This window comes from Notothenia rossii, assembly GCF_949606895.1.
Source record: "Notothenia rossii genome assembly, chromosome: 8".
In the NCBI taxonomy this organism is placed as follows: domain Eukaryota; kingdom Metazoa; phylum Chordata; class Actinopteri; order Perciformes; family Nototheniidae; genus Notothenia; species Notothenia rossii.
In genome coordinates, this window is record NC_136906.1 from 75947943 (window position 1) to 75963751 (window position 15809).

Below are 15809 nucleotides of genomic sequence, written 5' to 3' on the forward strand. Positions count from 1 at the left end.
TTGTGTGTGTGTGTGTGTGTGTGTGTGTGTGTGTGTGTGTGTGTGTGTGTGTGTGTGTGTGTGTGTGTGTGTGTGTGTGTGTGTGTGTGTGTGTGTGTGTGTGTGTGTGTGTGTTAAGCTAAGCATTTCCCCAATGAGCCAAAGAATGTGAAGAGTGTAGTCCCAGTCCTGTCCAAACAGAGAAGTACTTATTGTCACATTATTAAAATACGACAGGAGTCTTAAGCAAATTATTCACTTTAAAACCACGATAAAAAACAACGCCACCTCCTAAATATCTCTCCAAAATGAAGATGTATCGTATCTCTGTAAAGAGTACAGAATAAAAGTCATTATAATGTCTCTTCTGCTGCTCTCCGTCTCAGTTTGAGAACTGGATATGAGCAGCAAACACCTTTCTGTGTAGTGGGTTCCCTGGCACAGTTTGGCATCACTTGTCCATCCCTGAGTTAACTGACATTTCTCTCAGTCTGAGGACGTTCAATCAAAAGTCAAAATGTCCTGGGCGCTCCACAGAAGCTTCTCAGAGGCCTGAGCCACGCAGGTCTCTGACAGCAGGCCGACACACACGGCCAACAGAGAGAGACGCCTGCTGCTGTTCAGGATCACTGCAGAAAGAATAGAGGTGAGAGAGAAATTAGATTCTGACTGGGGGTCTTTGTGAGAAGCACCAGGAGCAGGGGGATGTTTCACACAAAGTTGGAGGTAGTTGCCACCTGCTGGTGCTCTAAAAGGTTTTTGAAGAATTATATACTTGAACTGTAAGGTTCAAATATTAGAACAACTAATTATTCAGATAAAAAATGACTTCTAATTTCTATAATAATCCCGTTTTATTTTGATCAGCATCGTATCCATCCCTTAAATCAGGCGTCTCAAACTCAAGGCCCGGGGGCCAAATCTGGCCCGCGACTTCATTTTATGTGGCCCCGCAAGAGCTTGCAAAGAATAGAATACGTTTATTATATGGTTACATGCCACTTTACAGAAGCAGGTTGCCCATAAACTACATGTCCCACAATGCATCTCGTTTTGTGACTTGAAGAGACTTGCAATTATTTGCCCTGGACTTCTGCTTCAGACGTAGTTAATTACTAAGTTATTATCCTATCAGATAATAATCAAAATCAGAGGCAATAATGTAATATAATACATTATTTTATATATATATATATATATATATATATATATATATATAATCTATTTAAATAGTTACAACCGGCCCTTTGAGTGCAACCTTTATGCGAATGTGGCCCGCGATGAAATTGAGTTTGACGCCCCTGCCTTAAATTATGTGATTCCACTATAACGTCAGCATCTGGCTAAAGGTTTTGCTACCACCCTACTCATACTTTAGGAGGGCACAGGGAAAAAATCTATGGATGACCACTTATATACCATAAGTTTAAGATTTTGAATATTGGTACTACATACTAAAATGTATTCAAAGGTATTACTCATATTATTTTGAAAGCTCCTATTTCAGATTTGTTTAAAGTTCATATTCAAACAAAGACACCTAAAGTATTCACAGTGAGACTAGATTATCCAGAGTAAAGGGAACATTCTTTGTAGAAACAGATGCTTCCGCTGACTTCCTAAAATATATATGTTCAACTCTCTGAGCCACACCAATTATATATTTCAGTTACATCCATAGTATTGCAGTAGAGGCAGACATCTAAAAAATGCTTATCTCAAAACCTGAGCGAGTGAAAGCAGCACCGTCCACCTGTCTAGATAACTCCACACACACACACACACACACACACACACACACACACACACACACACACACACACACACACACACACACACACACACACACACACACACACACACACACACACACACACACACACACACACACACACACACACACACACACACACACACACACACACACACACACACACACACACACACACACACACACACACACACACTTCTTGTACCTCTGATAGCCTGCGAGTTGGAGGTGAGCACGAACATCTTGATGAGGCCCAGGCAGAGCGGGGAGTGGTCGTGCTCCCAGATGACGGCGGGGATGAGGAGGACCTTCCCGTAGCAGGAGAGCAGCAGAGCCCGGAGCAGCAGGCGGAGGTCGAGGGTCGCGCCCTGCAGACCCCCCACCACCACCATGAGGAACAACAGCACGGCAACGCAGAACGCTGACAGCTCTACACACACGACACACACGGACACATGCATTCAATGATACGTTTGTGCAAAAGGCGTTGATGGGAGTGTTGTACCAGCAAGATTTAGCCTGATTCAATATGTTTCACAATCTCAATCTCAATGTTTATTTATTTATATAGCACATTTAAAACAACCTCAGCACAATAACTAGAAACATATAAAAACACATAGAAATGTAAAAATGTTATGTTCAACTAGTATTAAAAGCCAGGGCAAGAGGTGAGTTAGATATGTTATACCAAGTAGAGAAAGTAGTGCTGACATGAAGTGTTGACTGACAGAAAATTAATCAACTACATTTTTCAGAGTGATTCAGTTATTCATGAAGCAACATGTGAATCATTCTGTGCTGCCAGCATCTCAAACGGGAAGATTTGATGCTTTTCTCAATTATATTGTAAGTCAAATGAAAGTCACTAAATACTTTTGGCTCTGGGAAATTGTAAAGGGCATCTTCTTTAGTACCTCATTACATTTGACAGAACGCTGCCAGCTTCACACCCTTGACACACATAGACACATGCATTGAATGATACACTAGTGCAAAGGGCGTTGATGGAACTGTAGTATCAGCAACATTTGGCCTGATTCAATATGTTTGACCTGTTATACCAAAAAGATAACGTTTTATTCCACTGAGCTTTTGACTCCAGGATAGTGCTGAAATGAAGTGTTGACTGACAGCAAATGAATCTACTAAATGTTTCAGAGTGATTAAGTTATGCATGAAGCAACATGTCAATCAGTCTGTGCTTCCAGCATCTCAAATGGGAAGATGTGCTGATTTTTCTTCTCTGTTTTATATACAAGTAAAATAAATATCGTAGACTTGGACTGTCGCTTGGCAAAAACAAGTAATTTAACACTTAGGGCTCTGGGAAATTGTGAAGGGCTTTAGTATTTTAAAACATTTTCAGACTAAATGACAGTTATATTAAAAAAAAAAACCTTGAGACTAATCAAAATATAGTGTAAATGCAGTCATACTCCCAGGTAAACAAAGCCAGTAACCAGAGGTGGGAAGTAGTGGAGTAATACTTCGTTAATGTTAGAGATGTCCCGATCCGATCACGTGATCGGGGATCGGAGCCGATCACGTGATTTTCAAAAGATCGGAATCGGGAGAAAAAAATCGGGGATTGGGATTTTTTAATTTTTGTAATTTTTTTATATAAATACTTTATTTTTATTTTGTATTCAATGTTTCAAAACAAAAATGACCATGTTCAAGTCTTAAAGTCATCCTGAGGCCTTAGTTTTGGTTTCAAATTACAGAACATCATGTATGTGTTGCTTCTTTGGGGCTTGTTTCCATAGACCTGGTTGCTTATTTCTCTCAAATCTGGCAACAGAGTGGGCGCAGTGTCTAATTGTAGCAGTAAGCTAACGAGTACTGATAAGCTTTATTTTGTTTTGATCCAATGCTGCACAACTGAACTGATCCAATGCTGCTGTGAAAGAAAGAACCTATATCCATGTTGGATAGAATATCCAATTTAAATAAAAAAATAACCTTAAGGGACAACTTGAATGCTTTTTTTCTTTTTTTTTCTCTTAATGCATTGCATAAAGATCGGATCGGGAAAAATTGGAATCGGCAAATTGTCAAAATCAAATGATCGGAATCGGATCGGGAGCAAAAAAAGGTGATCGGGACATCCCTAGTTAATGTACTTAAGTACATTTTTTCTGGTATCAGTACTTTACTCCACTACTTATTTTTCTGACGACTTTTTACTTTTACTTCTTACATTTTGAAAGGTCCCATGTCATGGCCATTTCTACTGATCATAATTCCATTGTTGAGGTCTACTCAAATAAATTTATATTGTGCAATTTTCCAAACTCACATTGGTTTCTCATACAGCATCTTCTGCAGATTGGTCAATTTGGACCAATCGGCAGAGCTGTTACGTTACGTCACTATACCCGAAATACGTCACTATACCCAAGAAGTAAACAATGGAGAAAGAGAAATGTCCAACGAGGCGTTCTGGGGCAGCATAGACAGGTCTCTTCTGTGTTAGAGTTTTACTCCCTACAGGGTGTACTTTGAGGGTTTGTGACTCTGCAGACCGTTTACATGCAGGAAAACCTACATAACACACAAGGGGACGGGTAATAACCAGAAAAGCATGACATGGGACCTTTAATAGAAATACCTGTACTTTCTACTTCTTACATTTTCCAAACAGGCTCGTTAATTTAGTTTTAATCTGCATTTCATTAAATCTATAAGAGCCCTTTTCCGAATGCTCAAAGCGCTTTACATTACATATTACACATATCAGACAAGTAACAGTGAATACAGCACATTAGGGTGAAGTGTCTTGCCCAAGGACACAAAGTTATGGGTACTTTTTACTTAAGTACATTTCGAAGCCCATACTTCTTTACTTCTACTTGAGTAAAGAAGTTTAGTCAGTAGTTCTACTTTTACCAGAGTATTTTCAAACTTAAGTATCTGTACTTCTACTTGAGTAAAAGATGAGTGTACTTTTGCCATCTCTGCCAGTAACAGAGTAACAGGTGTGTATAAAGCTCTGGTTCTCACCGAGGGCGGCCAATCCGAACATGCCGTAGAACTCCCACTCCTTGGTGTACCGGATGATGTCCGCGGGGTCGCTGCTCTGCTCGGTGCCGTGCAGCAGAGACCACCTGAGGTACGCCTCACACAGCAGGCAGAACACACACAACTTCCACTGGATCTGGAGGAGAGTACACACACACTTGAAGTACCTGAACACCAGTGGTGAAGTATTCAGATCCTTTAATAAAGTAAAAGTACTCATTGAATTTCCTCCATTTCCACTCTATTTAAAATACTCCGTTACAAGTAAGAGTCCTGCATACAAAACCACACAGAGGTGAAAGTATGTCAGAATGATATTACTTTAATGGTCAGATCAAGTCAGAAATTTGACTTGCATAACAGCAGCTCCATGTATAACATCAACATGGATATATCAGGACACAGTACATACAAAACAACGACAAATAACTATATACTGTTTTTCTGTAAGTGAACACTATACTTTCAATAAACCCTGTGTCACTTAAGAGTCCTGTTGTGAACACAGAGCATGCCCAAATCTACAAACTGTTGATACATAGAGTAGTTTATTTTGATATATTATTGTTTGTGACCATGTGAAAGGAAATTAGACTTACATTCAGGCTTGTGTTGAACAAAATGTGTCTAAAAGCCTGCGTCTTGCACAAAATGGCATCAATCAGGATGATAACTGGGTCATATTCAATGTATTTGTCCACTGGCTTCTGACACGACTCCTGGAAGCACACACACAATTTGTATTAAAATGTTGCTGTTTTGGAATAACACGATAATATTAAGCATTTGTGTCAAAAGTTAGGTATCAAACATGTCTATGAGATCTATGTTAGCTGTATAATCTTATAGCATGTAGCATCTTCATTCATAAACAGTGACCAAACCCCTCTAATTTAAGAAGATACAAACTAACGTACACATATTGTTATCTTCAGGATCCCGTTGCTGTAATCCCGGTGTAACTCTGGTGATTTTTCGTTACATTCAACACATCTAAAGCCATCTTTCCCCATTCTTCAACCTGTAAACTGATAACTTTACACCACAGAACAGCTAGCATGTTGTTCAATCAAAGCGGAAGTACGATGGTTCCAAACAGCTTCGCCTTCAAAATAAAAGCACAGATTGTAATTTGCTATTTAATCAATAATTAAAGTTAATCATTTTATATTCTCCCCCAATTAATTGTAGTGATTATACATATGTGTAAATTATTTTATTTATTTATTTTAGTATAAAAAAAGTTGTATTACTTTTTATGTCTTCCCCTGATTTGAATTTTTTTAGATACAAAATATATGAGGTTCAAATATGTTCTTGAATAAAAAAAATAAAAAAAACAAAGAAAATCTGTCAAAATCTGGAAAATTGTGGAGCCATGCAAAATAAAAAATATCGCTATTTTATTTTGATAGTGTGTTCGTTCGGTCCGGCTTGCTTGACAGTGGACACTGGACCGGTTTGAAAGCCGCAGAGTATGCTGGGAAATGTAGTTTAATCACCATCTCCGTCTACAGTCTTCTTCTTCTCTCGCGCGTGAGGGGGGCGTGTCCCTCTGTTTCGGAACCAACTGCCGCAGCTTCCGCTCTCATCGCGTCACACATGTAGCACAACATGGCCCCTGCCAGCCGGGCTGTTGTGGTAGCAGCGCTCTCTCTGCTCTACCTGAGCCGAGAAATCCTCTCCTCTGAATATTTCTCCACTCTCACCCTGTTCAACAATGAGCTCCACAAGAAGGGATGCAGCTCGCTGTCCGAGTGGGAAGAGTACGCGGCTGACTGCGGTAATAAAGTCTCTCTTTTTCGGCTGTTACTTTGCCACGTCCTCCCTCTGTTTCAACTGTCACTGTGGAAGTAGCCTAACCGTTTGTAAGCTAATAGATGAGCTAATAACAACAAGCGGTGAGATTACTGAGATAAGCTCTGGCCCTTACTACCGTAGAGGTTAAATGGGATTTGAAATGGGACATTTGAAATGGTGATAAATGACATATTATTAGCATAGGAGTGAGGGTATGGGAATGTGTACAGAACAGTAAGTTAAGGAAACCAAAAACTCATTCACAAACTGCATTGTTTTTGGCTTACCCTAAAAGGTCAACACCAAACTCCATTCAGAAAATACATCATTTTGGTGTTGACTTGCTCTAATTTAATTTAATGCTCTAATTTAATGAAACATTTTTGTGAAGGCAATAAGCTTGTGGTGGATTCTGCTATAGCCCCCCGCTATATAGTTTAATTAAAAAAAAGCATTTACGGTTTTACTTACTGCAAAGTGCATATAGTACATGTGTGCATGCATAGTGCAGGTAGTGCACATTTAACTGCAAATTATACTGGAGAGTTGTAGTGCAGTCATGTATCAGATAATTTGACCAAGAGGGGACAGGTTGTACAGTCTGGGATTAAAATAAAGGTGAACTGGTTTTACAAATTGACATTATGCTGAGATTACTGCTGTCTGGTTTAACCCATGTGTGTGCTGAGCTGAAGAGATATTATTAACCAAATGTAAAATATTTAAGAGCACTAAAAGAGCGTAAACCCAAATGCAACATGCATTTTGAGCTGTTAAAAGTTTTTCCTGCCGACTCGGCAATCCGCTTGCTTGGTTTATTTATTATTATTATTATTATTAAAGTTAGGTTATCTTTTTGTAGCAATGCATTGGAAACATAACAAAAAAATCCCTTTCAATGCTTTAAATATTTTATTTTTTAACCCCACATGTATAACATAACTCAGACACACTCTAAAAGTGACACAGTGTTCACTTTAAAGTGATTGATGGCCATGACATATACACCTTAAAATACACACAAACCTTCTTAATTTGGCAAAAGGCACGTGTTTTGCAGGAAGTTTCCTAAAACACCAATGTAATAATTCACTTTTTAAACCACAATTGCAACTTTAACTATATAACTGCATGTGTGTTTAAAGAATGATCAATATATTTTTCTTTTAAAGCTTAAACTATGCAGTTAAAAGAGGACAACATCTTCCAAAAAACATGATTTAGAATGAATAATCAATAAATAACTTATAAGTGCATTACTTTCGTTCTCAAGAGCTTTGTGGAGTAATTCAAACTGCATTGCTGACGTGCCACTGGAAGTGGGGTGAGGTCTGCTTGGCAGTTGTCGTGGCACTTCCTCTTTGAAATACGTGATGTTTTAAATGTAACTTGACCCCTTTTTATAAATACTCAGAATATTTCTCTTTTCAGAGTCCTCTATTTTACAGTTGGAAGACCCAGACTGTGAGGAGGGGAGCAACCCGCCCTGCGAGTCAGTCTTCTCCCTTAACGCAGAGAAGATCCTGGTGAGATCTCACACACACACACACACACACACACACACACACACACACACACACACACACACACACACACACACACACACACACACACACACACACACACACACACACACACACACACACACACACACACTCTGCACTATGTGCTACATGTCTGTTCCAAGCTCTCCCATCTTTCATTTGTGTATCAAGGAAGAAACCTGACCTGCATATTATTGATTGATACTCTTATTTATTAATGAACTATTACACTATGCTCATGTTTCAGTTTGATACGCATTATTTTTTGTAATGCTTTTACACTTTGATCACAAGATGAATGACAGAATCTCTTTTCATTCTGAGGGGAAAGAACAACAACCTTGCTGCGTGTATACCAGAGTACTATGTCTGTTGCACTTCTAACCACACCCAACAAATGATGCCAACATGTATTGACCGCACCCTTCCTCTACAGGTGAAATGCTTGGGCTAGTGTTCATTCCCAAAAGTGAGAAAAACCTGTAATGTAATGCCTTAACACTCAAGAGAAGATCTGCCTGATAAGTTAGAAAGAGGAGAAACACAACCCTCTGCTTTCCGTCACGACCTGAGTTCACATTCTGAGGACGTCGCTCCTGTGACTTTATCCGATGACGTTTGTCTTGTCGGTTTTCTCGCCGCTGTTTTGAAAACCCAAAATGCTGCCGACAGCAACATTTGCATGCTGTCCCATTTGCATCCTGTAATGGTGTGTGCAGTGTTTCCCACATAATTTGTATTCTATTTGTGGGGGCACCCCCCCCCCCCCCACGTTCTTGTTGCTCTGTGTTGCGTTGTTAATGAGTGAAACACACCGGAGTTGAGGATCTGTGGGGCTTATTCTCCCCAAAATATTATTTACAATTTACAATTCAGGCATTTAGCAGATGCCTTATTCCAAAGCAACTTACAATGACCAATCACAGGGACATTCTCCCGTGAGTAACCGAAGGCTAAGTGCCTTGCTCAAGGGCACACTAGTAGTGGTGTTCCAGGCAGGATTTGAACTCGCAACCTTCCGATCATCAGCCCACCTCACTATCCATTAGACCACCAACAAAAAACAAAAAACAAAAAAAAATAAATAATAATAATAATAATAATAATAATAATAATAATAATAATAATAATAATAATAATAATAATAATAATAATAATAATAATAATAATAATAATAATAATAATAATAATAATAATAATAATAATAATAATAATAATAATACTTTTTTTTTTTTTATGAGATCCATTTTTGGCGGACGATATTTAATTGTGGCAGCCCGCCACAAATAAATCAATGTATGGGAAACACTGGTATGTCATGCTGCCATTCTGCATTTGGGATGGCACGGTGACACGACGTGGCACTGTGAGAGGGAGAATGACAAAACAGCCTTTTTAAGCAATACACAGAATATTTATTGCTACACAGGAACTTTGCTCGGCTGTACTCAACGTCCTCAGCAATGGGCTTGAATTCTAAGAATAACCTTGATCTTGTTGCACTTCATCTTTGTGCTTTTAATGTTTACTCACTTTGAGTAGCCAGTAAAATGTGTTTTACAGTCGAATTTGGCTTGCCTTGAGAAAGCTTTTAAGTCACCTAAATGTTCTTGACAAAGGTTTTAATTTAAACGTGTTCTGTAGAAAGGTATCACTTCTTGTTTCTAAAGAATTCAAAGGAACAGGAAGCATGTTTTTAGATATAGCCCACTGATAACCATCTGGTTCATCTGAGTTTTTTCCACATTTAGTTGATCTGTCATTGGCTTCACACAGGAAGCTACCGTTTTTTTAGTTTAGCGTGCCATCTTGATAAATGTCTCTTTCTTTTTTTAACCCCTACATGTTTTTTGTTCTTGTCTCCACCTCTCACAGAACCAAGCCAAGTTGTTTATAGAACAGAAAAAAATCCCCTTCCCCGTAGATAACCACAACACAAACGAAGAACTTGGTAAGTTTGCTTGATGTTCTAAATACAAAAGCTATCTCTCGCCATGTTCTCCTGGGTATTCATCATGCTTTGTTCTGTCATTGCAGCGATAGGCTACGTTCTGATAGGCAACGGTCTTTATGATGAAGCCATCAAACACTTCTCACTCTTATTACAGGTGGGTTTTCATTTGGCCGTACTTTTGCTATTTTGTAAACCCCCTTTTGAATCCTTTCAAACCTAGAGTACAACTTCCTTTCTCTGTGTTGCATTTGACAATATGTGTTTGTTTTAAGGGTGACCCCGAGTTGGTCAGTGCCATCTATGGGAGGGGGATAGCTTACGGGAAAAAAAGCTTACAGGTGAGTGGTTGATGATAGTGTTTTTGTAACTTCTCTGTGTTTGGGAAATCCCCAAAACTATTCTTGTATTTTAGTGATCTGAACTTTCTGTGCACGTGTAATGCAACCTGGCTTTGAAATGTGCAACAGAGATAAAGTTGACTTCATTTATCTACACTAAAATACAACTTGTAACTAGGGATGCCAGCGATTATTCGATTTTTCGAATATTCGTTACAGTCTCCATAATCGAAAATTATTTTTTAAAAATTCGATTTTATTTATATATTTTTTAATTATTATTTATGATTTTCTTTTTTTTCCTGGCTTAGTTTCAACCAAAATATAGACTACTGCTAATAATAGTATTAATAATTGTAAATGATCATTGGTCACCCCAACAGAGTGCCGCTACACACCGACCCCGCCCCCCCCCCCCTCTCCGTCACACGTGCGGTTGATTTGTTTGTGATATACAGAACAGTGGGAACAACACAACTAAAGATGAACAAAGCGGCACGTTCAAAGAAGAGTTCCTCGTGGATCTACTTCGAACTGACATGTGCAAATAAATAAAAAAATGGTGTCGCTACAAAAACAAATGTTTCTCTCCCGGGGGGGGGGGGAGGTTGGGTGGCGAATAATCGATTAATATTCGCCAGGGCTGTCCGATTTTCGAATTTGATCATGGTCAGTTTCTGGCAGTCCTACTTGTGACCTTTGCATACCATTTACACAAAGCCTTAAAAACAAACAGAAAGCATATATAAGGTATACTTTGTGGCCTCATCAGGATATGAAGTGATTATTTAGGAGAAACACTTATAACGCTGCGTTGTAGCTGTCGGTGAGGTCTTCAGATTATTCACAGCAGATGAGTCATACCTGCAGAACAAGCTAAAGTTCCTTTTCTGTTTTCTTTATAAATGGAGTTCCTTTATTTGGAGTCTGCGGATAAAAAAAGAACCGTAGTTGATATATATTAAGAGAAGGCGTTGTTGTCTGTAGGTTTTCTTTTTGCATCATGCATTTTGATGACTGCAGCACTCTCAGGCCTGTGCAGGATGACTCAGTGTGTCATTCAATGAATACAAATTATATCTGTGGCTAGGAGAGAGTGCCCTCCGGTAAAAACACTGGACAGCACTTTTTAAGCTTTCTTAGTTGTTAGTGTTGGTGCTCCTGGTTTTGTTCACTATATAACATAAAGGTTTATGTCAACAAAATGTGACCGCCTCTCCTTCCTCTCCACGCCAGGACATAAAGAATGCTGACCTGGCGTTGTTCGAGCTCAACAGAGTCATCACCCTGGAGCCTAACTGGCCCGAGGTCTACGAGCAGCGAGCAGAGGTGAGGTGCACAAAGACACGAACAAAGAGAGTCAATCCTCAGTATGGTTTACTCTCTAACCCTCCTTTTCAAAAGTGTTGTTCTTAAAGGGGACCTATTATGCAAAGTCCACTTCCTCATGTCTCTTCTTCATCAACATGTGTCCCCTCTTCTTCATGTCTCTTTTACATCAACATGTGTCTCCTCTTCTTCATGTCTCTTCTACATCAACATGTGTCCCCTCTTCTTCATGTCTCTTCTACATCAACATGTGTCCCCTCTTCTTCATGTCTCTTCTACATCAACATGTGTCCCCTCTTCTCCATGTCTCTTCTACATCAACATGTGTCCCCTCTTCTCCATGTCTCTTCTACATCAACATGTGTCCCCTCTTCTTCATGTCTCTTCTACATCAACATGTGTCCCCTCTTCTTCATGTCTCTTCTCCATCACCATGTGTCCCCTCTTCTCCATGTCTCTTCTACATCAACATGTGTCCCCTCTGTGGAAAGAGACTCTGAAAGTTTCAGGAACAAAGATTCTCTCTCTTTTTGATCAATTTCTATAAAAACCTGTCTGAAAATGAGCTGATCCGATTTTGGCCACTTTATGATGTCATAACAATGTTTTGTCTTGTGTAACCATTAGCCAATCAGCAACCAAGCTAACCCCCCCCCCCCCCCCCCCCCCCCCCCCCCTTTATCACCTGAATCTCCTCCTAGAGCACCATTGAGTTCTTTGTAACCAAATGTCTCTCAGAGGGGCGTGGGGAGGGGCTCCTTATTTTCATCTAAAGTAACAGACAGAGAATCAGCACTTTGGAAACAGGGCTGAAACAGAGGGGATTATGGGTAACGCTGCAATGATCTGTTTGGTGTTTCAGCCAATCAGAGACATGTTCTGTATACATCTGAGACCTGTAATATATTGATGAAAATCAGTGTAATAGGAGACCTTTAAATGAGATTTGAAGTTCCATAAAACACAAAAAGTAATATCATTTATCTGATCCCACTGATAACTTATCACCACTATATCTGATCATTGTATGTTTCGATGGGCGTCAGTGGAGCATAATTGGCTCCTTGATGACATGTGATTCACACAGTCCCTTTCTGGTGCAGTGAGAAGCAACACATACAGTATGTTCACTGTACCTTTAGACTTTTTAGGAAGCACACAACACATAAGATGGTGTGTGAGATGTTAAAAAGAAAAAAAGCCTATTTTTAAGTAGCTGACACTTTAAAAGACGGGGACGTTATCAGTGTTGGTTTTATAGCACAAAAGCACAGAAATCATCATCTGGAAAAACACATTTTTTACTACATACAAATTGAAGCTGTTTCCCAGGCAAATCATACAAGCGATAACTGTGAGTTTTTACTTTGAAGAATCACACTGCTCGGTTTCACTCTGAGGCCGTTTCCTCTTTGTGAGCCACTTGAAAAACATCTGTGTGGAAATCAAGCTGACATGCAAGTCCCACAAAAGCGGTTACACAACCCTGTCTTCACACGACAGAGAGTCACTTTGTCATTTAGTGTCGCCTTAAGAACAATTCACCAACACTGTGCAGCCAAAAGACCCCGTTAGGAATTTCACGAGATGTTGAAGTGTTTGTTAAAACATATTCTTCAAGATCCTACACGTAAAAAAAAAAAGTTTTTACTTGCTTTCTGTCTTGTTGTCCTTAAATGCATTTGTATTTAACATAAGAAGTATCACATTAGTAAAACTCAAAGAACTGTAAATGGCAAAGTGTGATGAACTTCCTCACCTAAACGTGACTAGTGCGATTTGCATTAAAAAAGATTATCATACATTTCTTTCAGTTGTAATTATCAAACCAGCTTTTCCTAATAGTGGAAGCAGTTTAATATCAAACAAAGGAATCACTTCCTAAAAACCCTGCCATTATTATTGTGTGTGTATTTGTCGGCCTAGTAACTGGTGAAGTCATGTTGGGAAAGCCATAGTCCTTGTTAGTGATAGGCAAATCAAATGAAGTGGATTTCTGCAAGAATGATATGAAAATATGTTGTTTTTAGAACTTTTTATTTATTCCACAAATATATAACATACATGGAGATGTACATACAAATCAAACCCGCCTCAGTTTACAGTCCACTCAAATCTACACGTTATTGCTCACATACATATACATACATTATGAAACCCTCTTTAATGGTCACACATGCAGAGCACACAGCACACACAGTGAAATGTGTTCTCTGCTTTTAACCCTGCTCCTAGTACCAGGAGTCTAGTACTAGGAGCAGTGGGGGAAGGGGGTTGTCCGGTGCCTTGCTCAAGGGCACCACGGCAGGGCAGGAGGTGAACTGGGACCTCTCCAAGTAGCAGTCCATATTTAGATCTGGTCGGGGACTTGAACCGGCGACCCTACGGCTCACAGTCCAAGCCCCTACTGCCGGACACTTACCCCTTTCCTTCTGAGTCTTGGTAAATTATACTTAAATAAAGACATTCATTTCAATTCTCTGACCTCTCCCTGGGTAGTCGGTACAGACAGGTATGCTTACAAATCCGAAACAGGTGCTAGTTAAAAATAAAATATGAAATAAAATAAAATAATACCCAACCAAAAACAATATGTAAATAAAATACAAGAAAACTAAAATATAAACATTAAAAAAAGGATGTGTGTAGAGCTCAGATCTCACTTGGTTTCCATACATCTGTTGTTTTGATTGAGTGTGTGCTTTGTCTGATTCCCTGTGTAGATCCTGTCTCCCCTGGGTCGAATCAGCGAGGCTCTGGGCGATCTGACCAAAGCCATCCAGCTGCAGCCCTCCGCCCGCCTCTACAGGCACAGAGGAACCCTGCTCTTCATCTCAGAGGTGTGATCATCAAACGTTATGTAATCCCCAGCTTCACCTGCCCATCAGGACTGGATTAGAGATATCTTTGTTAATATGGACACAATTACCGTAATCTTCGGACTATAAGCCGCGCCTTTTTTCCCATTTTTCGACGCTGCGGCTTATATAACGGTGTGGCTAATCTATGGATTTTTACAGCTAACGACCACTAGGGGAACTCCTAAATCTGGATTTGACAGGTTACAGTCCACCACGTTTAACTCTATGGGCTCTATGGCCGGTCCGCGCCCCCCACCTTTAAGCAGCGGGCTCCAGCAGGAAAAGCTGGAGGCCGGAAAAGAGTGAGACAGGTAACGCGCAAAAGTCAAAGTGGAACCGAGAGTGGTACGAGAGACAGAACGAGAGCAAGACAGACAGACATTACGAGAGCGAGACAGTTTGTCCCCGTACCACTGGTTGGAAACCGCTGCTGTAGATCACTGCCGGTACGTGTGCTGGGAGCGCACCGTTTAAGTTTGAAAGTTGAAAAGTGTGTGTGTCTGAAACGCTATGTGATACAGTACAGTTTACACAGCACATGTTCTGTAGCTACTATTGCACTAAATGCTAACACTTGAATACGTTATGCAAATATGCAACTTGTTTGTTGAAATGTTAATAAATGGGAGCTTCCTCAAACAGCCATCTCTTTCCCGACAATCCCCTCTGTGCACGAACCCTTACATATGGTAATGAAACATTAAAACACCTGCGGCTTATAGTCCAGTGCGGCTTCTATATGTACACATCATTCAATTGAGCTGCTGCGGCTTATATTCAGGTGCGCCTTATAGTCCGGAAATTACGGTAGATGAGAGGGTCGTCTGCTTGTTTTAAGAAGACATGGGGACCATTTTTTGCATATACTGATAAAGGGACCTTTGATACTATCCCGGACTGACACACTCTTAATTGGTGTATTACTGCTATGCACTCAATATATGTACGAGTATATGTGAGCACTTATTTACAACTGCCATGTATCAAGATCATTTCTTAACTGTCGAGGTGACCTATCGTGTTTGCTCGTGGCCTTTTTTGTTAGTTTTACCAGACAGGTGCTCTGTTTACTCTCCCTCTCTAAGCTTGTATTTCTTACCTGTTCTTGTATAAAGCCCAATGTGACACTCTGAATACTACTGTTGCCTGTTATTTGTCTGAAAACCGTTCTGTATGTGCATTATGAACATTCATGTCCTCGTTCGTCCA

The 15809-nt window shown here is 39.8% G+C and overlaps 2 protein-coding genes across 3 annotated transcripts in view; one reads left to right on the forward strand and one right to left on the reverse strand.

Moving 5' to 3' along the window:
- On the reverse strand, nucleotides 1-5843 carry arv1 (ARV1 homolog, fatty acid homeostasis modulator). Its single transcript, XM_079644299.1, has 5 exons — nucleotides 5692-5843; nucleotides 5374-5493; nucleotides 4757-4910; nucleotides 1956-2180; nucleotides 1-608 (listed from the first exon to the last, which is right to left on the reverse strand). Exons 1-5 carry the CDS (start codon nucleotides 5785-5787, stop codon nucleotides 481-483), a joined length of 723 nt encoding a protein of 240 aa, XP_079500425.1. The 5' UTR covers nucleotides 5788-5843; the 3' UTR covers nucleotides 1-480.
- Nucleotides 5844-6332: 489 nt separating this feature from the next.
- Nucleotides 6333-15809, forward strand: part of ttc13 (tetratricopeptide repeat domain 13) — a 29112-nt gene continuing 19635 nt past the window's right edge. For both annotated transcript variants that reach the window (XM_079645498.1, XM_079645499.1), the window contains exons 1-7: nucleotides 6333-6557; nucleotides 8006-8100; nucleotides 9994-10069; nucleotides 10156-10226; nucleotides 10345-10410; nucleotides 11647-11739; nucleotides 14463-14579. In XM_079645498.1, the coding sequence (XP_079501624.1) occupies nucleotides 6389-6557; nucleotides 8006-8100; nucleotides 9994-10069; nucleotides 10156-10226; nucleotides 10345-10410; nucleotides 11647-11739; nucleotides 14463-14579 (687 nt within the window). In that variant the 5' untranslated portion in view covers nucleotides 6333-6388. The remainder of the gene's footprint in view (nucleotides 6558-8005; nucleotides 8101-9993; nucleotides 10070-10155; nucleotides 10227-10344; nucleotides 10411-11646; nucleotides 11740-14462; nucleotides 14580-15809) is intronic.